General features: G+C 43.8%; 1 protein-coding gene across 6 annotated transcripts in view; it reads left to right on the top strand.

Annotated features, from left to right (window-relative positions):
• The window catches only part of LOC106581761 (neurabin-1), a 34,137-nt gene continuing 7,158 nt past the window's right edge, over positions 1-26,979 (top strand). For all 6 annotated transcript variants that reach the window (XM_045704481.1, XM_045704480.1, XM_014164043.2 and 3 more), the window contains exons 1-10: positions 1-215; positions 782-2,767; positions 21,930-22,062; positions 22,226-22,346; positions 22,785-22,889; positions 23,389-23,521; positions 24,229-24,387; positions 24,499-24,552; positions 24,736-24,965; positions 26,406-26,502. In XM_045704481.1, the coding sequence (XP_045560437.1) occupies positions 938-2,767; positions 21,930-22,062; positions 22,226-22,346; positions 22,785-22,889; positions 23,389-23,521; positions 24,229-24,387; positions 24,499-24,552; positions 24,736-24,965; positions 26,406-26,502 (2,862 nt within the window). In that variant the 5' untranslated portion in view covers positions 1-215; positions 782-937. The remainder of the gene's footprint in view (positions 216-781; positions 2,768-21,929; positions 22,063-22,225; positions 22,347-22,784; positions 22,890-23,388; positions 23,522-24,228; positions 24,388-24,498; positions 24,553-24,735; positions 24,966-26,405; positions 26,503-26,979) is intronic.

The raw sequence follows: 26,979 nt of genomic DNA, 5'->3' as shown, positions 1-26,979 counted from the left end.
GCCCCCGATCTTGTCTGATCGTGTGGCGCGCTCGAGGGCGAGGGTTTGCGCGGCAGCGCGACAGGTCTGTGTCTGGAGTACAAGGAGGGAGGGAAACTATGGAAAGGGGAACGATGGCGGTGAAGAAATGACAAGTTTGGGAGTATAAATTTCACAAGAATTGCCTACTGAGGAGTCTTCCGCGCATAGGACGATGAAACAAGTGACCATAGGAGGTATAATGTAAAGTTAGTTCATCTGTGTGCGGGAAAGCTCAAATGTTTTGCTCACGATTTACTTTGAATTGTTACAATGAAACTGATCACCACTAGAGATACTTTGTATCGAATGTGTTTCTCACAGGCGCAGTTGAAACTCCTTAAATGACTTTTTATTATACATTTGACCGGTTAAGAATTGGATACTTGAAAGCCCATTCAGTTTAAAGAATAAAATCGACTGTAGCCTGTTGTAATTTATAGCATATATTTACGCAGTAGCCTACAGTAAGCTAGTAAACTCATAATGTTGCAGCATGGTGTGTTTTAAATGGTGACTAGTGATAGATAAAAAGAAAAATGGTTTTAAATTCAGTTTGGCAAAATGTATTGATATCCTTTTGTTAAAGAAGTTGGTCAACAACGATGTACATACAGTACTAGTATCATAGTAACTTTACTATGAAGTTGCCCAAAGTATGCGAGGTCTACATGAAGTTAATATGACACTGGTCCTGGCTGGATAGGTTCGAATAATTCTAACAGCTTGGTTTTGAATGTGTATTTTGCTATTTTCTTTGTAGATGGCCACCACATTACGCATGATTTGAGGTAAGGGCGCCGGAGAATCTCAACGGGGCCCTTGGCACTGGTCGAGAGAGAACAACAATAGTGGAACAAGAAACAAGGAAATACTTAGTTATATCTCTTCTCAAGACACTCCCTGTAGGTCTTTCAAAATGATAAAAGCCGAGAGCAAAGGAGAAAGGACTCTGAGGAGTGCGTCGCCGCATAGAAATGCATACAAGTCGGACTTCCATGCTATCAAGTGCTCATTTGATGGGACGAAATCCGAAGGTGCTGCAAAGACATATGCAAATGGGTCCAGCGACACCCGGGAGGACACGAGGGGGAGGCCTTTTGGAAATCGGGTGAACAAGATAAAGAATATTTTCCTGCAAATGGATGGTCAGCAGCAAGAGAGTCAAGAGGTGAAATCTGACGTGTTGCTGGTCTCCCCACCAAAGGTACCATTTGCAGTCATCACACACAAAACAAGCTTGAGCAGTGCCACTAGCCCAGAATCTCAAAGTTTAGACAAAAACCCCAAGGGAGATGATGTCGAAATTGACAAAGCGGCTTTGGCAGAGAAGTTTTGCTCGACCAGAAAACTCTTTGAGAGGAGCATCAAAGAGCAACCCGCAGCGGAGAAGTCTACCAACAGAGTTGTAAGCCGGGTGTCCCTGGGCAGTGTGTCTGATGGGGGGAAAAGTACCAGGAGATTGTCGGGGTCCACTGAGACGAGCAACATCAAAACAGAGCCTGGTCCTACACCATTGGTGAAAAGCCGGCCGGATGAGAGGAGTGATACTGAGGAGACAAAACATGTGTCCAGGTTGTCACTGAATGCTGGACCCATGTCCAAGCGGCTAGACAACTTCATTGTGGACAGTGACGACGCGGCAAAAGCCACAGAGATGTCATCTAAAGTATGCGTTCCCACTGATCGCTCACTACCTAAGTCTCTGACAAGGGAAGGTTTGTATAAATCCACCACTCCAACTAGTGATGCCACTAACAAACCCACCTCCATCGTTACCGGTGTCATTCTCAAACCAACATCCCCAGTCACTAATGCCACCCAAAAACATATTTCCCCAACAGCCAATGCCACCCAAAAACCCATCTCCCCAGAGCCCGTATCCCCGGGCGGCCAAAGCTCTTACAAGCGCTCCCCCTCAACCAGTGACGGTTTCAGTAGACCATCTGTGAGTAGCGATGGAGTAAAACTCTCCAGCCCATCCGCCAGGGATCAAAAACAGACTACCACGATTGCCAGTAGCGTTTACAGTAGCAGCAGGACCAAAACATCAGACAGTGCCAAGAGTGATGGGCATGTGGCACAGAGTCCCACCATGGAAAACTCACCTGCCCAGGCCTCATCTCTGCCTGGTATGGTCCGGGCTGAGCTCGTAGTGTTACAGAATGAGTCATCCGAGAGCGAGGAGAATGAAGATGAGAATGTCGAAGACAATGTTTTTGAGGAGATGAACGTGCACCCCCCAAAAGAGCTCAAAGTGGAGCTAAAAGAATCACTACCAAAGGTGATCGGTCAGAATGATGACCCCCATCGGCGGATCTTAGAGAAAGATGAGGGCAAGGAGACTGCGATTACACTGGAGAAGGAAGGAGGAAGTCAAGTTGAGGAGTTGCAGCAGTATGAACTGAAAGAGGAGAGGAGGGAAGACACAAGTCCTGTAAATCAAACTGGGGGTTGCAATGAGGAAGAGGTGGATGAGGAGGTTGCTGAGGAGGAGAGTGAACAGGTGGAACAAAGAATCAGGGGCAAGGTTTCCCCAGTGGTGTACGGCATAGAGAACGCAGCATTTGTGGACGATAGGGATACTGACCAGATCCTCAAGGAGGAGGACGAGGAGGAGGAACAAGAGCAGGAGGAGCAGCCCTGTGAGGAGAGGTATGAAGAGGACTTTGAGGATGCCCCTGGACTCTCAGATGAGGAGGAACCAGAACCACGGAGGAAGATCAAGTTCTCAACATCACCAATACGGGTAAGAATGTATTTAATAAAAAAGTGAAATGTCACATTGTTAATCTAAACTGAAGTTCATGATAATTGCTTTGATTATTCAACTCTTCAAGAATGCAAACCTTTACAATAGGGTTTCATAGCTGGCTAATGTTTGTCTGACCTTTAAAGGTCTGAGAGAGGTCGGTTGTATATGTGGTAATATACTGGACAATGTCACCGCTGGTGCCCTTTTGGATCTAACTTATTAACCATTAACTTCGCTCAGTGTTGAAATATTTGCGGAGGGCATTCTTTGGTGCGTTGCCTGACCGATCATACCCCAAATGAGAATCTTTGTTCCACATGCTGATGTTATGGCTGCTGTAGTAGTATTGTGTCATCAGACGAAACGTGTAGTGGATGACAACCCAAACTATGGCGTGTTTAAGCTTCTGTAAACGCTGAGGCATTGCCTAAAGCTGATGTGTCTGAGAGTCACATATTTCTCCTATTAAAACTGCAGAGGATCTAGGCTAGTAGTAGCGGAGACATATATTTGCGGATGTTAGTCATGGACTGCTCCAAGGGGTATTTTTGGAAACGTTGTTGACGTTACATAAGGGCTATGAATGAGGACAGCAGGGAGGAAACTGGAGGGACGTGTTGTGGAACCTGACTTCTACTGTACAGTATAAACAACCTCATCCTGGCTCCTCCAGTGACTTGCAGGATGTTGGTTATAGGCCTAGTCCTTGAGAAGGATTCTTTCCATTCACTGTTAATCAGCCATGCATACTTGTGAACATGTAAGGACTTTATTTCTTTTTTTGCCAACGTGTAGATGTTCATTCACTCGTATGATCTGATTTACAGACCGGTGCCAAGTCATTTCATGACAGTGGTATGTATGGGGAATTATTGGTTTGACTATTTAATCTCTACCTTTTACGAGCAGAACATAAATCCCTTTTGGGAACAAACAACACATTCCAGAACTCCCACCCATCTATTGTGTTAATGATCCGCCAGGTCTATATGCTCAGTTGGCTGCCGGTGAGTGATTTAAAGATACTAAGCTAGAGGGTATTTTTATCTGGGCCTGTGCCTGGCATTACCAAACAAATTAATTATGTCATTTATTAGATTTTTTTTCCCCCCATTACCAGTGGCAATCATGTAAACAGCATTAACATGGAGTGGTCTGGGTTGGGTGATATCTCCTATCACCACATCTAATCAACGTTTTGGTAGAACAGGGGAAAAGAAATCACTTCAGGACGTTCCATAGTCTGATCTGGTCAATGTTTATCCAGAGCCTCAAATGTGTTATCTGTTATCTGGGAGGAGGTCCTGGAAAAGGGGGCCAGTAGCTGACCTGGAGGACGACACGAACAACAGTACGCCGCGTCTGTCCCAGGGATGACATAGCAGAGATTAGCCTAGCTTTACACTTTCCAACAATGTGTCGCATTGTCTTCCTCGTGCTCAGTAACAGTTCACATATTGACAGAGCTCAATAACCGGTCCCTCCAGGATTTTGCAATTCTGCGAGAGCTCGCAATTTTAACCAATCACTGCATAAAAATGGTTAAATCAAGCAAAACGTCGTCAAACTTTACCCCTCGTCAGCGCATTTTCATGATAAATTGCAACAATTTTTTTTTTTTTAACGGCACAAAATCCTGGAAGAACTGAGTTAAAGCTGATTTGTGCTTTATCTGGTATGCGATCAAGAGGCTCCGTACAGAGAGTGTGATCCGATTGTGAAGCCTCCGGAGGGGGGAAAAATATCGGTATAGTTATATATCACAGTATTATTTTGGATGATAGATACTTTGACTCCAAATATCAATTAGTAAAAAAATATATATACATACATACATACAGTACCAGTCAAAAGTTTGGACACACCTACTCATTCAAGGGTTTTTCTTTATTTTTACCTCTTCAAAGTAAGCCTGGAGGTGTTGGGTCATTGTCCTGTTGAAAAACAAATGATAGTCCCACTAAGTGCAAACCAGATGGGATGGTGTATTGATGCAGAATGCTGTGGTAGCCATGCTGGTTAAGTGTGCCTTGAATTCTAAATAAACAGACACGGTGGTTGAAACCAAAAATCTCAAATTTGGACTCATCAGACCAAAGGACAGATTTCCACCGGTCTAATGTCCATTGCTCGTGTTTCTTGGCCCAAGCAAGTCTCTTCTTATTATTGGTGTCCTTTAGTAGTGGTTTCTCTGCAGCAATTCAACCATAAAGGCCTGATTCATGCAGTCTCCTCTGAACAGTTGATGTTGAGATGTGTTTGATACTTGAACACTGAAAATTTTATTTGGGCTGCAATCTGAGGTGTAGTTAACTCAAATGAACTTATCCTCTACAGCAGAGGTAACTCTGGGTCTTCCTTTCCTGTGGCGGTCTTCATGAGAGCCAGTTTCATCATAGTGCTTGATGGTTTTTGCAACTGCACTTGAAGAAACTTTCAAAGTTCTTGAAATTCTCCGGATTGACTGACCTTTATGTCTTAAAGTAATGATGGACTGTTGTTTCTCTTTGCTTATTAGAGCTGTTCTTGCCATAATATGGACTTGGTCTTTTACCAAATAGGGCTATCTTCTGCATACCACCCCTACCTTGTCATAACACAACTGAATGGCTCAAACGCATTAAGAAGGAAATAAATTCCGCAAATGAACTTTTAACAAGGCACACCTGTTTAATTGAAGTGCATTCCAATTGACTTCCTCATGAAGCTGGTTGAGAGGATGCCAAGAGTCTGCAAGGCTCTCATCAAGGCAAAGGGTGGTTACTTTGAAGAATCTCAAATATAACATATATTTTGATTTGTTTGACACTTTTTTGAGGGTTACTACATGATTCCATATGTGTTATTTCATAGTTTTGATGTCTTCACTATTATTCTACAATGTAGAAAATAGTAAAAATAAATAAAAACCCTTGAATGAGTAGGTGTGTCCAAACTTTTGACTGGTGCTGTGTGTGTGTGTGTGTGTATGAATGTATGTATATATATATATATATATATATATATATATATATATATATAATGCCCCAAAGCTCCAGTATTTTTCATCCTAGAGCTTGTTCTCCATGTCCTTTTTAAATAGTGAGTCAACATGTTTTCAGCACTTTTATTTCCATGACTGATCAAAACAATTTTTCTCATGCTCTCTCTTGTCTCCCTGCAGCAGACAAACACTGAGTGTATAAAACAAAACATATTGAGTTGCACCTCCTTTTGCTCTCAGAACAGCCTCAATTCGTCAGGGCGTGGACTCTACAAGGAGTCAAAAGTGTTCCACAGGGATGCTGGCCCATGTTGACTCCAATGCTTCCCAAAGTTGTGTCAAGTTGGCTGGATGTCATTTAGATGGTGGACCATTCTTGATACACACAGGAAACTGTTGAGCGTGAAAACCCCAGCAGCGTTGCAGTTCTTGACACACTCAAACCCGTGCGCCTGGCACCTATTAGCATACACCATTCAAAGGCGCTTAAATCTTTTGTCTTGCCCATTTCTTATTTTTTTCTTTATCCTTTATTTAACTAGGCAAGTCATTAAGAACAAATTCTTATTTACAATGGCGGCCTAGGAACAGTGGGTTAACTGCCTTGTTCAGGGGCAGAACGACAGATCGGGGAGCCGATCTAGCAACCTTTCGGTTACTGGCCCAACGCTCTAACCACGAGGCTACCTGCCGCCCCATTCACCCTCTTAATGGCACACATACACAATCCATAGTTCAGTTGTCTCAAGGCTTAAAAATCCTTCTTTAACCATTCTCCTCCCATTCATCTCCACTGATTTTGAAGTGGATTTAACAATTGATATCAATAAGGGATCATAGCTTTCACCTGGATTCACCTGGTCAGTATGTCATGGAAAGAGCAGGTGTTCATAAGGTTTTGTACACTGTGTATAGTGAGCAATATGGTACCTGAAATTGCAATAAAATCACAGTATCGAATCGCAATACATATAGAACAGTGAGAATCGCAACCGTGCGCGTGAAGACAAATTCACAAACTTGTTCGGCAATTCAAACCATTGCAAACTCCACAATCAAACACAGTTTCAGTAAATAATGAACGAATGCATTTGTTAAACTCCTGTAATAAAGATAAATGTATGATCACCAGTGTTTTTGTCCCGATAACACTAAGATTAGAGGGCGTCTCCATGTTAGGACTAAGCCCTCCGTGTGATGAGGGAGTATCTCTTACCAACACAAGGATGAGATGTCTCCTATGTGTTGACTAAGAAAGGGAACACACTATATGGAAAAAAATCTTCAACGATTAAATTGCAAGCAGGAATGGTTTCTCTTACAATACTTATCCATTAGTTTTTTTGTTTCAATTTGTTTAAATTTGCCTTACAAGGTTAGAAAGTTAAGTTATGTGTGCTGTATTCGTTCCCTCTCAAATAGAGTACCACAGTATGAGTCATAATACCCATAAAACCTGGCGGTCAAACAAGGAAATGGTTCCAATCGTTTTTCCACCATTCATTTTTCCCATAGGGGATTTTAGAAACACTTTAAAATAAGGGCTGTGTTTCGTGTGAGCATACCCTGTCGTGATGTTTTGATAATAAATCTCTCTAGGACAAGGTGACACTAATAGGGATGGGCAACCCAATTGTAGGATTGCACATTCAGCAAATCACCAGAAGAGGGACTTCCCTTTGAATCCATTTACCATTCACTGTCTTGGTTGTGCTCATAAAATGAATCATAACTGCAGAATTAGCAGAGAGGCCATTCTGGAAATGTTATGTACTTGTAGAGTATATTGTTCCAAACAATCTGTCTTAAAATGAACAAAATCTAAAAGAATAGTTGAGATATGAATAATGTATAAAGTCAGTGAAAATGTGTCTTTCAGAATCTAAACATACTCCATATGTTTGAGCACTATGTGGAGTATAATGAAACCAAGATGGTGTCTGCATCATGTACGGTTAATTTTTTAAAATATATATTTTTTTATTTCACCTTTATTTAACCAGGTAGGCCAGTTGAGAACAAGTTCTCATTTACAACTGCGACCAGGCCAAGATAAAGCACAGCAGTGCGACACAAACAACACAGAGTTAAACATGGGATAAACAAACGTACAGTCAATAACACAATAGAAAAATGTATATACAGTGTGTGCAAATGTAGTAAGATTAGGGAGTTAAGGCAATAAAAGGGCCATAGTGGTGAAATAATTGCAATTTACTATTAACACTGGATGTGCAGAAGATGAATGTGCAAGTAGAGATACTGGGGTGCAAAGGAGCAACAAAAAAATAAAACAACAATATGGGGATGAGGTAGTTGGGTGAGCTATTTACAGATGGGCTGTGTACAGGTGCAATGATTGGTAAGCTGCTCTGACAGTTGATGCGTAAAGTTAGTGAGGGAGATATAAGACTCCAGCTTCAGTGATTTTATTTATTTTTTTTTTTTTTTTTGCAATTCGTTCCAGTCATTGGCAGCAGAGAACCGGAAGGAAAGGCGAACAAAGGTGGAGTTGGCTTTGGGGATGACCAGTGAAATATACCTGCTGGAGCGTAGGGTCTTACAGGAGGCATATATAGGAATAAAAAGGGCCTAAAATGGCCACTTTCATCATGATATGTAAAAAAAAACGATTGTTTGTGATACAGATGTAAAAGGCATGTTAAATATTTTACCTCCCAATTAAGTTCCTAAGTGAGAATTGCCTGAACAATCAGACTTGCCCATTTGACAGTTTGATCTTCATCTTTAGCCTAACTGAAGCATCTTTCCTTTGCACCTCCAGCACAAGTCTGTCCTCGCCTCTAGCGGCACATTACGAATGACGTCCTAGTTCTCTTTACTAGTAGTGCTTGACCGGGGGCTTCCATTGACAATGACTCTCTCCCCCACCAGTCGTGCCCATCCTTTTTCCTCCAACAGTGTGCAGGTCTGAGCTGGCCCTGTCATGGCGGGCCACTCTGGAGCCCTGGCCTGCTATCAGAGGAGAGATGAAGTGCTTTGTGCTCCAGCCTGCAGCAGGATTAGGTCTCTGTGTGTAACCTGAGCCTGTACAGAGAGGTTGTCATCTGAAGAAGAAAGATCATCTTTGTCAAGCTGCAGCTGCAGGAGACTTCCATTCTGAACATGTCCCCTAACCAAATTCAAAAGGCACTTTGCAGTCGCACATGTGGATAGACTGTTTGTTTCCCCCTGATTTTTAATAGATTGTTATTCATTCAGATGAGTTGTTTGAGAGATGCATGTATTCTCATCATATTCTGTTAACTCCATAGTTTATCTGTTCTGTTTGATACTGTCTTTTAAAGAAATAGAGGTTGTCTGGTGTTTTTACCTGGGGAATCCCAACTTTACGTGACACTCCTGACCTGTGCCCATCAGAAGCTGAGTATTCCAAGCAGAAGTGCCACATTGATTTAAAGGTTAGGCTTATTTATCTTACTAAGGAACTTTTTTTTGTTGCTGTACGACACACTGGCTTGTTGACACGTGCACACTCATTCATATTCCTACAGTATACGCCAGGAAACAGGGCGGACTGCTGCTCCTTGATTTACTGCCGTCTAAATCTCTGTGTTGCTGAAGGTTCCTCAGTCAGTCCGTGCGTTAATACTGTGGTGGGGAAATATCTCGGTAGTATTTGTCTAGCGGAGCACTTTAATGGGGCTGTTGAATAGGATATACTGCATTCCCATTGCAGCTGTGTCAGTGGTAATGTACTGCAGCAGCAGTCCCGTGACCGACAGTACAGGCCTCATGGTAAACATTCATAAAACACGGGGCGTATGCCTTAACGTTGTCTTTCCCACACATTTGCTTTCTTTCTGAGATGCCTCTTGCACAGTCTATCGTTTTATGTATACTGAACGAAAAATATAAACGCAACATGCAACAGTTTCAAAGATTTTACTGAGTTACAGTTCATATAAGGAAATCAGTCATTTGAAATAAATTCATTAGGTCCTAATCTATGGATTTCACATGACTGGGAATACAGATATGCCATCTGTTGGTCACAGATACTTAAAAAAAAAGAAATGTAGGGGCGCGGATCAGAAAAACAGTCAATAACTGGTGGGAACACCATTTGCCTCGTGCAGTACAACGTAACTCCTTCACATAGAGTTGATCAGGCTGTTGATTGTGGCCTGTGGAATGTTGTCCCACTCCTCTTCAATGGCTGTGTGAAGTTGCTGGATAATGGCGGGTACTGCAACACGTTGTCGTACACGTCGATCCAGAGCATCCCAAACATGCTGAATGGGTGACATGTCTGAGTATGCAGGCCTTGGAAGAACTGGGATATTTGTGTACAGATCCTTGCGACATGGGGCCGTGCATTATCATGCTGAAGCATGAGGTGATGGCGGTGGATGAATGGCATGACGATGGGCCTTAGGATCTCATCACGGTATCTCTTTGCATTAAATTTGCCATCAATTAAAATGCAATTGTGTTCGTTGTCCATAGCTTATGCCTGCCCACATCAGAACGTTGACATCAGCAAACCGCTCGCCCACACGACGCCATACACGTGATCTGCGGTTGCGAGGCTGGTTGGACTATTGTCAAATTCTCTAACATGACGTTGGAGGCGGCTTATGGTACATACATGAACATTAAATTCTCTGGCAACAGCTCGGGTGGACATTCCTGTCAGTAAGCCAATTGCACGCTCTCAACTTGAGACATCTGTGGCATTGTGTAGTGACAAAACTGCACATTTTACAGTGGCTGTTTATTGTCCCCAGCACAAGGTGCACCTGTGTAATGATCATGCTGTTTTAATCAGCTTCTTCATATGCCATATCTGACAGGTGGATGGATTATCTTGGCAAGGGGAAAATGCTCACTGACAGGGATGTAAACAAATTTGGGCACAAAATTTGAGAGAAATAAGCTTTTTGTGCTCATGGAAAATGTCTAGGATCTTTTATTTTAGCTATTTTTGCCCAGTGTAATATAGCTTTGCTTTTAGTGGCACTTCAACGAGCATTTGAAACATTTGGTTGCACCCGTCAGTAGAGGTAAGGAAAGGGTTAACCCCTCCGCACGTTCGGAATAGTTTTTCTAGGTGTGTCCTAATCTGAGGAAAATCATGGAGTGGTGTGACACAGAGCTATGTTCAAACTGAACCACAGGGCTGACACACAGCACACCCGGCCATCTGTGTCTGCTGGAATTCAGGTTCACCTTGACACCAATGCTATGACCACAGCTTGGAGAATTATAGTAGAGCGGTAACACTCCCAAGTGCCAGGCGTGTTATTATCCTGTTGTAGATACAGTGTAGTACAGAGGTATTATGTACACTGTAGTTAAGCACTTCATTCACTGTCCAAAGGAGCTGGGGTAACTGTTGTTCTGCACTGCACATCGTGGTTTCAGCCCGGGTGGAGTAGACGTTGGGCGATAAGTTAATCATCAGAGAAAAGTAAATGGCAGCAGGATCCAGGATGTGCACCTGCTGCTCTCACACTCTGCCCCACCCCCACCACGCTGTCACAGGAAGTACCATGCACTGACTCGGTCAAGTAAACACAGACATTGTCCCTTCCCTCACACACAGGGTGTGGTGGATAAGACTTTTGATAGGGCATTGTAAATAAGAATATGTTAGTCTTTGCTGGCTAACTTTTACGTGGACTGTGAACTGCACTCAACATTGATTGGTTGCAGAGCATTTTATGTCTGGAGTGCTTTTTCCTTACTGGCTTAACGATAGTCTCAGCTTTCTATACTGTTAGACACTGTTCTTTCAGGAGTGTACTGTTCGCTGTATGTATAGGGAAGGCATCAGCCATCTCTGTCATGCTGTAGCAGCGTCATTCGTGCTGACTGTGTAAGGGACAAACGTCTGCCGGTGGTGATGGTATGTTCCCCTCTGTCCCCCTGCTTCTCTCCGTTTGCTTCAACCCACAAGCCCTGAAAATGAATTCCTCGTACCAGAGGCTGTGTGATTACTCATGTATGTTGTAAAATCTGAAACGGATCCTTTGTTCACAGCAGTGGGCTGTGCCACTCCTCTCCTTCCCACTTTATTTCCTGTGTGTGAATCCTGGAAAGTGAGTGAGGGTAGATATAGTCCGGGCCCACCACTGTGGCCAGGGGAACGCTAAGAGGGGCTACTCCATACAGCATGATAGAGGCCTCTAGTGGGCAAAAGGGCATATTAGCATGGGCAGTGCCATTGAGGGTTTCCACAATTTTTATGGAGTCAACTGGGTGGGACTTCCAACTTCATTGCCTGATCCCTCCTGGTGACCCTGTTGGAGTCAAGTCCAACCAGGTCATCAGCAGGGATAAGCCGATCTTGAAGAGGAAAGCCTCAATGGCGCTGCCCATGCTGTCACAGATGCTATAATGGCACAGACACAAAGTTGAGTCCTCTTTCACGATGGGCTACTCCCTTCCGTCCCATCCAAAGTGTTATGCTTTCCATTTCCTATCTCTCTTTGGTGGCAACAGGAATGCGTCTGACACACTCCACCTCTCATCCAGCCAGCAGAGAAAGGGAAAGGGGGATACCCAGTCAGTTGTACAACTGAATGCATTCAACTGAAATTTGTCTTACGCATTTAAGCCAAACCAGCATAGCCTGAGAAGAGAGTGAGGCCCGGCCAGGATCTGGGCTCTCTCCAGCCACCTGGGCTAGCACTGGGCTGGAGACTGGAGGGATGGGCCTGAATACCAATACAGCTGCCTCAATGCTGCCTTTTAAGCTCTTTGGCACAGGGAGAGACTGGCTGGTCTGGGGCTGATTGTGATTGCCTCATACTGTGTTTCATTATGTGATTACAAATAAGTACATCAATAACTTGTGTTTTCAGCGCTACAGAAGATGAAGTGGTATCAGATACTTCTTAGCCGCACGGCAGGACACACGGGGTTAATCTGAATCTGCGGACCATGTGTAAACAAACCTGCTCAACTTGTCTCTACTCCAAGCTCCTTTGATTTTATGTGACCGACCGGCTCCATTCAGTCTTATGTTAATTTCTTCTTTTTTCTACATTGGATAAAAGTAGGTGATAACTGTACAGCAATAAGAAAAGAAAATGTAGATAAAGTGCACAAGTGCTCATTCATCAATTCACTCGATAGTGGGACAAACAAATACAATCATAAGAAAAACACTACAGTTGAGGAACAGTGGGAAAGTAATTCTGATTTGAAAATTGATGAATTTGTACCCTCACTTTTGAGAAAATTCCCTTTGAATGTTTTGGTACCTACTGGAGAGCTTTTCTTTCTCTTCAACCATTCAGCATCGTTTACACCATGTTAAGCTTTAGCCCCAACCATCTCTTTAAGGATTCACATGTGAGGCTACTGTAGGTACTAAACAACCAAAGATTTCAAGACTAAAGGCTGGTTTATACTACTGGTGTGTTCGTCAATTTAATCTAGATTGCCAGAGTGTGCTCTGGGCGTTCATAAACTTAGAGCGTTGTCAGATTTGCCGTTCGTAAATTCAGAGCGTTCAGCTCTCGGAGCGTTCAGAGTGCACACTGGACGCTCTGGCCGAGGAGTAGGGTTGATCTGAGCGTTCTGACCTCAGCAGTCAAGCACCCAAGCTAACTGGCTAACGTTGGCTAGCTTGCTAGCTACTTCCAGACACAAATGAGAGAACAGCTCTCTGACCATTTTACTGGCCCTAGCAGAGCTGGTTAGGCTGTTTTTAATGTTATCCAGAGCGTTGGTGACTGCAACTGTGCTGCTGGCAACAATTGAATGACGCTTTTTTTGCCAACATTTACTGACACCGGCCGTATTCAACGGCTGTTGAGTGTTCGTAAATTGGTCAGTTATTCTGCGCTCTGGTACATTCAGACGAAAGTGCTCTGAAATCAGAGTAGATAGACAGCGCTGGTAAATTTGCTCTGGCTATCAACAGTTGTCGCAGTGACATCATAAACATTCTGTTGAAATAGTTACTTGCATAATGTATTTTGTTTAGACATGTAGCTAGCTAGCTAAACAATGAACCATAATCCAAACTCATAATGTTACTACCCTGCATGAATCTGCAGGTAGCTAACCAACCAGGTTCAATATTAGTTAGCTAACGTTAGGCTATAACTAACAATACAAATGGCTCTGAGATAAGAATAATATTACTACACAGATCATTCATGTAACGTTAGCTAGCTAGCTAACAGTACACTAACTTTAAATGAAAACAACTTTCTGACAAAATTAGAAGCGTGAGATATCAGAAAATGTAGCTAGCTAGACTCTCTTACCCGTATATATGGATGGACACTTCTCCTTCTCCCTCATGGTTGCCCCTTAGCTTGAAGATGTAATCCATAGACAAGTGTGTGTTCTCTTTTCGACCCTGTCTGCATATTTGCAATCAATCTCCTTAGCTATCATACTCTAATTCAATCTCCTTAGCTATCATACTCTAATATCATACTCTAATTCAAAACCAGAATTTCAAAACTCGGTCCTCCCGAAAGTGGAGAACAGCACTTATGCAGTTCTACGACGTGATATATTTCAAAAAATCTGCGTTAAAAATGATTACCTACACATACTGACCAGCTCATGTTATAGACAGACCTGTGTCAGATGGTAGACCAATCCAAACTCTCAGCATTATCTCAGCCAATCATGGCTAGCGCGAAGGCTGCTGTCTTTTTAGCTAGTCATTTTAACCATTTTATTCTTATTTACAGATGGTGTACAAATTTGTTATTAAGGCACATGAAAGTTCACATGTTCCAGAAGGCATTTTGATTTTTAAAAGAAATGGTGCTCCTGTGAAGTAGTGATGTGCGACATACACCTAGTTTCCTGAAACAAGTCACATATCTGATTCCAAACTGGAATTACGCTGCATTCTATCTTTCTCGGACTCAGTATCTTTCTTTTCCAGAGTGATTCATTCATTGTTTATTTCTTCCAAGGTAGAGTTCTAAAGTAGGCCTACTTGACATAGTTTTTGTTATCCAACCAATGTATATGCTTATCTGGTCCTATGTTTTTGTAGAGCACGCTAGCAGGAAATATTGGACCTATTCTGTGCTGGGTTTATTCAGGACTGAATAACTTGGTGGCATGCTTTCTTTCCTAATTACTGTATGATCCGCACCAGACCCCTTTCCCGTTCCCACAGCATGTTTTCATTTGTAGAGCTGCTTACGTAATGTGCTCCTCCCGATCCAGTGCTCTGTGCTCGCTTTGGTGCCCTGGTGCGGTGCTGCATTCTCTGGTTAGTTTCCCTCTCAGCTGCTGACTCATTTCCCACAGTGGTATTTTTTTGGGGGGAAGGGATAACGGGAGAGGGGAAAGTTTTTTGTGTGTGTGTGTGTGTGTGTGTGTGTGTGTGTGTGTGTGTGTGTGTGTGTGTGTGTGTGTGTGTACAGCAGCCCTCTGTGGTGGTTGAAGGTGGATGATCAAGCCAGGCGTGCTGAGAGACGGGCTTTCACAAGACGCGGAGAAAGAGAAAATATGAAGCAGATGGCACTAGGGTTCACCAAGCCACTTCACAGCTTCTGCCACCCCATTAAAGATGTAGAGGCACAACAACAATAAAAACTAATGCTACATTAATTGCCAAGCTTTCAGCCAAGTAGTCAAAGGAAATGCAGTGTGCTTGACCAATGGATTTTGAATCTGCTAGTCCTGGTCGGTGTAGGCTAAGTGATGTTCCACTGAAAGTTGGGCTTCCAGAATTGGAACCAATGGTGACCCTTACCTGCCCAACCACCTGGCCTGCACACAGAGATAAAGGTAAATGGGGGTTTCACATGGTAACAGGAGATCGGTGATAACAACAGCAAGCTGTGTTTTTTTCGGGGCTAATAAAGAGATTTGATTTCTGAGTCTTTTTCTTGTGTCTACCACACAAGACAGTGCTTGAGTGATTAGGTTTCAGCCGCAGAGAAAGGAACGTTGTTCCGAATAGCTGGAAGTATTCCATGGCAACAGGAAAGTCGGACAGAAAAAGTGCAAGGGAAGAAGCCAAGCAAAACCACTGCAGTGCTGCAGAGTCCAACTGAAGCCTGGGATTCATCAGTGTGTTCCACAGTTACATTTTCTCCACCTAATTACTGTAAACCCCCAAAACCAAGCCTTATTCATCCTTAATGACATTTCTGTCTGCTTTCGTTTTATTGATTTGTTTGGATTTTAACTGTTAATTAAATCCAAAACTGATCTGCCTGGTTGTTCATGTAAATAATTACTTTTGTAGAGCACACTGTTCTCAACCTTTTTTAAAATGTGTGTGTGTGTGTGTGTGTGCGTGTCAGATAAACCAAGGACTGATGTGCTTTGACTGAACTGTTTTCCTTTGAAATACTAGAGAACATTTGTACGCCCTGTATTATTTGGCAAATCCACTCTAATCTGAATACTCCATGAGATGGCCTTGCCTTTGAGGAGGAGAGGATGCAGAGGATAGTGTTCAGCTAAAACTAAATTATACCCACAGACACGGTCAAAAGCGAGATCTACCTCTAATAAAATGACGAGGAGAATAGAGCTGGGCTTATAGGAGGGGGATGAGGCTTCATAAATAGCATTCTTCCCTTCACCACAAAATTGCAGTAGTGTGTACAAACCCTTTGGTTTCCAATCTGTTTACACTAGGAATGTTCATGTGAGAAACCCATAGTAGTCTACACAGAGACAGTGGGTGTAGGAGACGACCGACCGTCTGGCCTGCCTGGTTCCTCAAGTCCAGACACGCTCCTGGGATCCAGACCTCAGGCTGTGGAAATGCTTACTGGATTACATCGTGCAGCCTTCTCACTACGACTCCAGCCAAGCTTCCGAACGAACCCAGTTCTAATCCTATATAGCCTTGCTCAGTCCCACTCTGCCAGCCTCGGCAGACGGCAACCTCCTGTTTCTCTCTGAGGATGGCTTGCTTTAATCTCCTGGACCATACGTCCGCACCACTCACGACATCTGGGGGAGCACTCGGAGATCACAACGGCCATGAACCGCCATGGAGAGAGAGGATAAGTCTCTCCCAGTTAGACGTCTAACTTCCCAAACCATGGACTGTCAGTTGATGCCAGGCTTTACATCTATCCTCTGAGAATAACTAAGCCAGTTTTTGTTTGTCTCTGGTATTCTCTACTCGATTTAAAGTTCTCTGACTTGGACAGTGGGGCCCCTCTTTTCTGAGCCCTTCATTGAGTTGTAATAACATAGTGAGGGCATTGGGTAGGGTCCAGACACTGTGGATGCATGAGGTAACAACTACTCTGTCCATGTATGGAGAGCACTGTTTCAGTGAGGTCACACTTGAAGCTGACCCCATGCCTTAGAAATGAGGGAGAACAGAATCCACACTCGACTGAGTTCATTCCTTTGGCTTTGACAGTTGTAGACTCGTCAGCATTCCTTTTCTTTTAAACCCAAACAAATCTGCAGTTTCCCAGAGTTCTTGACACAGGATGTCCGAAAAAAAATCAAAGCTGAAGAGCGAAGACTGCTGTATGTGGGCTGATTTATTCTTGACTGTCCCTCCATCCCTGTGATCAGTAGAGCTTACTGTGTTACTGGTGATGTCCCAGAGCAGACCTGTGCTCATCTGTAAAAAGCAGCTTTGAATTCCCATCTGGCTGCACTGCTTGCTCTGGCTCTGTCTCTCTGGCTGGATATCACATTGTGACTGAGGAAGAGACAACATGCCATAAAGGCCTTGGAGCCCATAGCCCAGGCTGCTTTAGATAGGTCGGATACATACACTACATGACCAAAAGTATGTGGACACCTGCTCATCGAACATCTCATTACAAAATCATGGGCATTAATATGGAGGCTGCGATAACAGCCGCCATTCTTCTGGGAAGGCTTTTCACTAGATGTATTAGTGAGGTCATTAGTGAGGTCACGCACTGATTTTGTCCGATTAGGCCTGGCTCGCAGTCGGCATTCCAATTCATCCCAAAGGTGTTTGATGGGGTTGAGGTCAGGGCTCTGTGCAGGCCAGTCAAGTTCTTCCACACCGATCTCACAAACCATTTCTGTACGGACCTCGCTTTGTGCACGGGGGCATTGTCATGCTGAAACAGGAAAGGACCTTCCCCAAACTGTTGCCACAATGTTGGAAGTACAGAATCGTCTGAAAGATACCATTAAATATTCCTTCACTGGAACTAAGGGGCCTAGCCCGAACCATGAAAAGCAGCCCCAGATCCTCCTCCACCAAACCTTACAGTTGGCACTATGCATTCTGCCAGGTAGGGGTTTCCTGACATCCGCCAAACCCAGATTCCCAAAATACTTAAATTTTAATATACAATACTACAGTACATACTATATACTGTAATTCTGGAGTAAACTGTAGTATACTGTAGAATACTATACTACACACTCTAGTATCCATCGATCATGTGTAGTACTTACTATAGAATGTTGTAGTATACTGTAGAATACTATAGCATATACTACAGTACTATCCAACAAAAAAAACACTAGCAAATACTACAGGAAGGTCTGCAAAACATGACACTTTTTTAACTATAGTAAATACTAGAGTGTTTAATTTGCATATACCCTCCCCATATCCCTCCCCATATCCCATTTGTGCCATCCATAAGTAAGAAACCTACATGCCAAGTATAGACCATATTTTGTTCAGTACAGGTTATAGAGCAGAATCTCTGAACTATCTGTTCAGACCCCAGTCCTACCTACCTACCAACCAACCTACAGTTTATGGAAACTTTGCTATTTTAGTGTTTCTCCAGGAGGTTTCACTTCTATGTCAAAGATAATGCAACAAAAACACTATAGTAAATACTACAGAAATTTCTGCAGAAACACTGCAGTATACTACAATCTGCAAAAACACTACACTAATTACTATAGTGTGTATATATACTACATTTTTCTTTTACTACACTATTTATACTATAGTTAACTGTAAATAAAACAGTAAAGTCTGCAAAAACTCTACAGTAAATACTTTAGTATTTATACCATAGTATGCTATGTTTGATTTAATCATAGAAATGGCCAACCTGCAATGAAACCTGGCAGAGAGCAGAAGATTGGGGACTGAATACAGGCTTTCTGTCCGCTGTTCATGTTATCTCTTCATTTTAGCACTGAGGATTACCACCTGTTGCCACAGAGCATTGCTCTTTGCCACATCTATTCCTCTTTTCCTCCCAGCTGTGGCCTACTTTCTCGCGGGGCGTTCTTTGCCTGCCATACTGTGTGTGCAACTAGGGTCCTAACAACAAATCAGCCACATCGTCAGTGAACTGAGACTGAACCAGCCTGCTATGTTATGTCTGCTCAAATCATAGGTTCTTTAAACCTTCATGAAATCCCTGGAACAGTGCGTCTTTGTGCATACGGGCATTTGTATGCCTCAGCGCGTCTGTTTGCTGTAAACTGGTGAGACACTGAGCTACCTCACTGTCTGAAAAATAAGAGACAGAGGCTTCTTTCACTGGCAATACAAAGGGTGAACAACTGTTGATGGTACTGGGATCACTTTATTTTTATTGATAACTAATGAAGAAGGGTTAGTTTGAGACCTCAAGGCCTAGTCTGCTTCGTATTTATTGAAACTCATAACCACAGTAGAGACTGATAAATAGAATAGTTTTAAGCAGAACAGGCCTATTTTAGAGAATAACACTCGTTTTATGAGTACAGACAGACAGAAAATGTGTCTGGCCCTTATTACAGAGAATCTTTCATGAAGTAAATAAAAAATAATTGAAAACCAAATGTTTTTGGCTTAGTTATAATGAAACACCAATTCTGGTCTTCATTTTAAGTTTGTTCCAAAGTCATATATTTTGGTCTTTTAGTAGTAAATCTAGTCTATTTTGCCCCTAGAGGTTCAATTCTACCATTGAAATCGTGATGTAGAGGCACCTACATCATCTCAAGGGAGGGGTTCGATATGAAATACACTCTTCTGGATGTGCTGGGTGGTACCACCTCAAGGGAGGGGTTCGATATGAAATACACTCTCTTCTAGATGTGCTGGGTGGTACCACCTCAAGGCTTACTATAAAAGCTGGTGACAGCATGACTTATTTGGTAATGGTCTTGGTAAGTGAAGTGTGCCAATATATTTAGCATGACGCTTTCTTGACTAGACAACTGACGTTACACAAAATTCAAAAGGCAGTAAGGCACATTGCCGCGTATGACCAAATTTAAATGTATTTGCTTACCGTTTCTTACAGTGCATTTGAGAAAGTATTCAGACCTTTTCCCTTTTTCCACATTTTGTTACGTTACAGCCTTATTCTAAAATTAACTCAATTTAACTTAGCCCATAATGACAAAGCGAAAATGTATTAAAAATAAAATACAGAAAAAATAAAATACAGAAATACCTTATTTACGTAAATATTCAGACCCTTTGCTATGAGTATCGTCACTGAGCTCCGGTGCATCCTGTTTCCATTGATCATCCTTGATATGTTTTTATAACTTGGAGTCTACCTGTGGTAAATACAGTTGATTGGACATAATTTGGTAAGGCACACACCTTTCTATATAACGTCCCACAGTTGACAGTGCATGTCAGAGCAAAAACAAAACAATGAGGTTGAAGGAATTGGCCTCCATCATTCTTAAATGGAAGAAGTTTGGAACCACCAAGATTCTTCCTAGAGCTGGCCGCCGGGCCAAACTGAGCAATCTGGGGAGAAGGGCCTTGGTCAGGGAGGTGACCGAGAACCCGATGGTCACTCTGACAGAGCTCCAGAGTTCCTCTGTGGAGATGGGAGAACCTTCCAGAAGGACAACCATCTCTGCAGCACTCCACCAATCAGGACTTTATGGTAGAGTGGCCAGATGGAACCCACTCCTCAGTAAAATGACAGCCCGCTTGGAGTTTGCCAAAAGTCACCTAAAAACTTTCATACCACGAGAAACAATATTCTCTGGTCTGATGAAACCAAGATTGAACTCTTTGGCCTGAATGCCAAGTGTCACATCTGGATGAAACCTGGCTCCATCCCTACGGTGCATCATGGTGGTGGCAGCATCATGCTGTGGGAATGTTTTTCATCGGCAGGAACTGGGAGACTAGTCCGGATTGAGGCAAAGATGAACCGAGCAAAGTACAGAGATCCTTGATGAAAACCGTCTCCAGAGCGCTCAGGACCTCCGACTGGGGCGAAGGTTCACCTTCCAACAGGACAACGACCCTAAGCACACAGCCAAGACAACACAGGAGTGGGACAAGTCTCTGAATGTCCTTGAGTGGCCTAGCCAGAGCCCGGGCTTGAACCCGATCGAACATCTCTAGAGAGACCTGAAAATAGCTGTGCAGCGACGCTCCCCATCCAACCTGACAGAGCTTGAGAGAGCAGAGATGAATGGGAGAAACTCCCCAAATACAGGTGTGCCAAGCTTGTAGTGTCATACCCAAGAAGACTCAAGGCTGTAATCGCTGCCAAAGGTGCTTCAACAAAGTACTGAGTAAAGGGTCTGAATACTTATGTAAATGTAATATTTCAGTTCATATATATTTTTTTTTTGCAAAGTAGTTCAGTGGTTGTAAATTCTAATCCCACATGGGGCAGATGTTTTTTTAAATAATTGTTTTTATCCTTTATATACCATATTCATTCCGTGCCCACACACTTCTAATTCTGAAAGTTAAAGCATACCTGTGAGAGGGGTCACACCTGGTAGTAGTTGTAGGTTTTTATACAGTACCCAAGACCATTTTGTGTGTGTATTTGACCACTGGAAAAAGAGCTACTGGGTAAATACTGCAATGAGGGTTGGATCGAATTGAGCCACTAATCTTAATATTCAAAGTGATGATTGCACTTTTCTTCCCAACACAATACTGCAATAAATATGAGTCCATTGGAGGATTCAAACTTACACCGCAAGTGGCAATAGATGTCAGGAACTCGGCGCTTTACCACTGTGAGCTAACTAGCTGTCCAGAGCCGTATTTGTTCGTGATGCTCATAATTCTATTATCAGAGTGAGAAAGTGTTGGGATCAGGTACAACTATGTTTACCCACCGCCAAAATGAATATTTAAGAGCAATTCTCACCTGAATGCATTTCTTTTTTTTTTTTTTTAAGGGGTCGGGCAAAGGTTGAAATTGGGGTTGAGAGTTAACCTTTTAAGTCCATTGCTTGTTGTTGGAGTGTGGGGACGCTGTGGTGAGCCTTGTTGTAAGCCCTCTTGTGCTTGTTTCCACACTGCAGGTGTTCAGCACCTACTCTAACGAGGAATACGACCGGCGCAACGATGAGGTGGACCCCGTGGCCGCGTCGGCTGAGTACGAGCTGGAGAAGAGGGTGGAGAAGATGGACGTATTCCCCGTGGAAATTGAAAAGGGTCCGTGTTCTCGTCTGTATTTCATCTTTCCTTTATTAATCCAATTGTCTCTGAGTACCATCTGAGATTTTCTTTTTACAAGGCCGCCCTGGCAAAGAGCAGCATTATCATCACAAGGGTCCCATCCATCCATTCTAACTCCACATCCTTGTTTGTCCCACAGGAGATAACGGCCTGGGCATCAGTATCATAGGGATGGGAGTGGGAGCTGACCAGGGCCTGGAGAAACTGGGAATCTTTGTGAAGACCATAACAGAGCGGGGAGCGGCTGAACGGGATGGCAGGTGATGCCCCACCCCCTGGGGGAGCGCGTTGCGCTCTACAGTGCTTAACAGAAGCATTCCCATTTGAACCATGTTTTAACCTTGGCAGTTAAAATGTGTTGTACAGTAGACACCTGGAACTGTCTCTGGGTGCATTATAGAGCCATCACCATGATCCACAGCACTGTCGGGATGTGAAAGGGTACAAATGCTTCATTTCCCCATGGTCTTCAGACACCATTTCTAAGCAACTGGCTGTATTTATAACCCTGTAAGGCAGCGAAGGAAAATAGCTCCTTCCGCTTCCCAGGGAATCTGGCCTTGTGTTGCGATGCCAGCTGGAAGAATTTGTTCACCGAAAAAAAGGAAAAGAGTTACTACAACATGGTTACAGTGCATCCCTTGTCGATTACACGCCCCCTTTCCAACATACGATTACATGTTGTCCTTCCACACTAGGATCCAGGTGAATGACCAGATAGTGGAGGTGGATGGGATCAGTCTGGTGGGAGTGACTCAGCTGTTTGCTGCTACAGTCCTGAAGAACACGAAAGGAACGGTCAGGTGAGCTCAGTCCAGCTTCAGTAGTCCTTTTGGAATAAGTCGTTATGATCCTAGGTGTGACTAACCTCGGCCCCTGTGTTCTGAGATTATACTTGTGGCCGTCCGGTAGCCTACCAGTGAATGACCCCATAGCTATCGTTTTAAAGTTGTTCGGGTATGAATGGAGGAGAATAAATATCCTTGAGAAATGTTGAAAGAGTAAATGGGTTTGTTTTTATTATTTTATACTGAGTGTGCCTCAAGCCTACACAAAGAGAGCAGCCCACATAGGACGCAGGTAAATGATTGACCGTAGGCAAACGAAACGAAAAGTTCAATAAACAGGTTTAATCCGTTTTGCCTTACATTTACAATGACTCTTATCAGCATGAGTCAGCTATTATGATTGGAACTAAACTGGTATGCCAAGGCTTAGAGCAAAGGGAATGTCATCGACCAGCCAGGCGTCTGCTGGTTCTACCCCTCTTCACGCTGACCCACCACGCTCTCACACAAACAGCTTTCTGATTGGCCGGGAGAAGCCGGGGACACAGAGCGAGGTGGCGCGTCTGATCAGCGAGACTCTGGAGCAGGAGAAGAGCCAGCAGGAGCAGCAGCACCGGGACGACCCCTACGAACAGTCCACCGAGGAGGTGAGTCACCTGGGCGGCCTCACCCAACCCTGGCCCCTGGCCCTGTGGTTAGCCCAGTCCAGTCACACTCCAGCCGGGAAGGTAGCAGTGAATAAGCATGGTGTGTTGTCACCCTGGGGGGGGGGGGGATGGTCTGGCTGCTGGAGCCTGCTGGAATTGTGCAATGTTTGCTTTTCAAAAGCACAAGCAACCACAAGCCTTTATTTACAGAGGAACTGAGTACAGAAAGGTAGGGCTCCTGGAAAAGCAAGACAAAGCTTAAGCCTATTGGATCTCTTAAAAGGTCATATATATACATGTCCCGTTGTGGAACATACTTCATACGCATGCATCTACTTCAATACTGGGCTACTCGTGTACAAGGAGCTGTGCGGTTGGTGGTGGGTGACAAAATGGGAAGATATTTGATTATTTCTGTGTAGGAATGCAAGTCAATGAGTTGTGTGGGGATTTATGCAGTGTTTTTCCCTGTGTTGCCTCATGTCTGGGGTTGGTTGTGTGATGGAACATGTTGACGCAGAGATGAGTTTCCTTCTGACACGGGGCTCCCGCTCTGCTCTCTGCGGGCCGTCACGGTAACACCGCGATATGATGTAGTGATTACCCATACCTCCCCGCTGGGTGCCGAGCCGCAGGGCGCCACGTGGGCGTGGCTAGGTGACTGGCCGTGTGATGTCATCGTGTGGTTGTGGTTGGTTATGTTTCAGGAGGAGCACTACGAGGAGGAAGACGGAGAGGAGGAAGACATGCTAGGGTCTAGTTTCTCCGGCGGAAGGACGGCGGAGGTGTTTGACCTGCCGGAGACAGAGGCCATGTTCATGCCCTTCAACATGGACTCCACGCAGATGGGCTTAAAATTCCAGGAGGTAATTCACCTGATTTAGTATTATCACAGGTTTATATTATGGTGGATGTGTAATTGTTTGTGTGAAATGTGCTTGTTTCTGTTACTTAAATGGTTTCTTTCTTCACCCTAGCTCCAGCTGAAACACAGCTTAGGAACAGCGGCAATAAACCAACTGAAGGAAAAGGTATGTACATCTGAAGAGCAAGCTACTCTTTCATAAACATGAGTATCTGTCGCCCGGCCGCTGACCAACTTGTCGTCTGTCTGTCTCGTCTGACTGACCGTAATGATTTGAATATGTTGATTGTACTTGTTGATGCGAAGCCCTTAGATTTAGGTACTAAAAATACATACAATACCTCTACAGTTAAGGTCGTCCGAGGAGGACAAAGCATCCAGGGAGACGAGAGTGGCTGAGTTGGAGCAGAAGATTGAGAGCAGCAATGAGAAAATGTTGAATCTGGAAGGGTACTGGCTAGAGGCCCAGGCTCTGTGTAAAACTGTCAACGAGCACCTGTCTGAGACCCAGAGCCAGTACGAGGCCCTGGACAAGAAATACAACAAGGCCAAGAAACTTCTCAAAGATTACCAGCAGAAGTGAGTTGAGTTCACTTAGGGTGAAGTTATTTAGAAGTGCATTATTGCATTCGAAGTCTTGACTTGTGTTGACCTGTGCTTCCCTCACTCTGATCAAGCTGAAGGCATTCTTCCACTTCCTCTATGCTGAGTCATGTTGTATAGAAAGTACAGTCCAGTGCATTTGGAAAGTATTCAGATCCCTTGACTTTTTCCACATTTTATTACGTTACAGCCTTATTCTAAAATGGATTAAATCATTTTTCCCCCCTCATCAATCTACACACAATACCCCGTAATGACAAAGAAAAAACAGGTTTGTATACGTTTTTGCAAAAAAAATAAGATATCACATGTACAGAAGTATTCAGACCCTTTAATCAGTACTTTGTTGAAGCACCTTTGGCAGTGATTACAGCCTCGAGTCTTCTTGGGTATGACACTACAAGCTTGGCACACCTGTATTTGGGGAGTTTCTCCCATTCATCACTGCAAATCCTCTCAAGCTCTGTCAGGTTGGATGGGGAGCGTTGCTGCGCAGCTATTTTCAGGTCTCTCCAGAGATGTTCGATTGGGTTCAAATCCGGGCTCTGGCAGGGCCACTCAAGGACATTCAGAGACTTGTCCCCAAGCCACTCCTGCATTGTCTTGGCTGTGTGCTTATGGTTGTTGTCCTGTTGGAAGTTGAACCTTCACCCCAATCTGAGGTCCTGAGCGCTCAGGTTTGCATCAAGGGTCTCTCTGTTCTTTTCTCCGTTCATCTTTCCCTTGATTCTGACTTGTCTCTTAGTCCCTGCTGCCACCACCGTGCTTCACCGTAGGGTAGGTTTCACCCAGGTTTCCTCCAGACGTGACACTTTGCATTCAGGCCAAAGAGTTCAATCTTGGTTTCATCAGACCAGAGAATATTGTTTCTCAAGGTCTGAGAATCCTTTAGGTGCCTTTTGTAAACTCCAAGAGGGTTGTCCTTCTGGAAGGTTCTCCAATCTCCACAGAGGAATTCTGGAGCTCTGTCAGAGTGACCATCGGGTTCTTGGTCCCTGACCAAGGCCCTTCTCCCCCGATTGCTCAGTTTGGCTGGGCGGCCAGCTCTAGGAAGAGTCTTGGTGGTTCCAAACTTCTTCCATTTAAGAATGATGGAGGCCATTGTGTTCTTGGGGACCTTGACCTGAGCTCAATTTCAAGTCTCATAGCAAAGGGTCTGAATACTAATGTAAATAAGGTATTTGTTTTTATTTTTATTACATTTGCAAACATTTCTTAAAACCTGTTTTCACTTTGTCATTATGGGGTATTGTGTGTAGATTGATGAGGAAAACATTAATTTAATTAATTTTAGAACAAGGCTGTAAAGTAGCAAAATGTAGAAAAAGGGAAGGGGTCTGAATACTTGCCGAATGCACTGTATGTCCACACGTCAGTGGAATGATTTTGAAGTCTAATGGTCTGATTCCTTTCCAGGGAGATTGACTTTGTGAAGAAGGAGGAGGAGCTGAAGAAAGTTCTAGATGAGAAGGATCGATGGTACAAGGAGCAGCTTGAAAGCCTGCAGGACAGGGTGAGAGGAACATATTATTTCTTTTTAATTTCACCTTTATTTAACCAGGTAGGCCAGTTGAGAAAAAGTTCTCATTTACAAATTATGAGAAAGAGACTGGAATATTAGAACAGACCTAGTGGAGAAGGAGAGATGGTTTAGACCTAGTGGAGAAGGAGAGAGAGGGTTCAGACCTAGTGGAGAAGGAGAGAGAGGGTTCAGACCTAGTGGAGAAGGAGAGAGAGGGTTCAGACCTAGTGGAGAAGGAGAGAGGGTTCAGACCTAGTGGAGAAGGAGAGAGGGTTCAGACCTAGTGGAGAAGGAGAGAGGGTTCAGACCTAGTGGAGAAGGAGAGAGGGTTCAGACCTAGTGGAGAAGGAGAGAGGGTTCAGACCTAGTGGAGAAGGAGAGAGGGTTCAGACCTAGTGGAGAAGGAGAGAGGGTTCAGACCTAGTGGAGAAGGAGAGAGGGTTCAGACCTAGTGGAGAAGGAGAGAGA

This window comes from Salmo salar, chromosome ssa21 (genome assembly GCF_905237065.1).
Source record: "Salmo salar chromosome ssa21, Ssal_v3.1, whole genome shotgun sequence".
Classification (NCBI taxonomy): Eukaryota; Metazoa; Chordata; class Actinopteri; order Salmoniformes; family Salmonidae; genus Salmo; species Salmo salar.
Note: the sequence above shows the minus strand (reverse complement) of the source record. Positions and strands in the feature narration are given on the sequence as shown.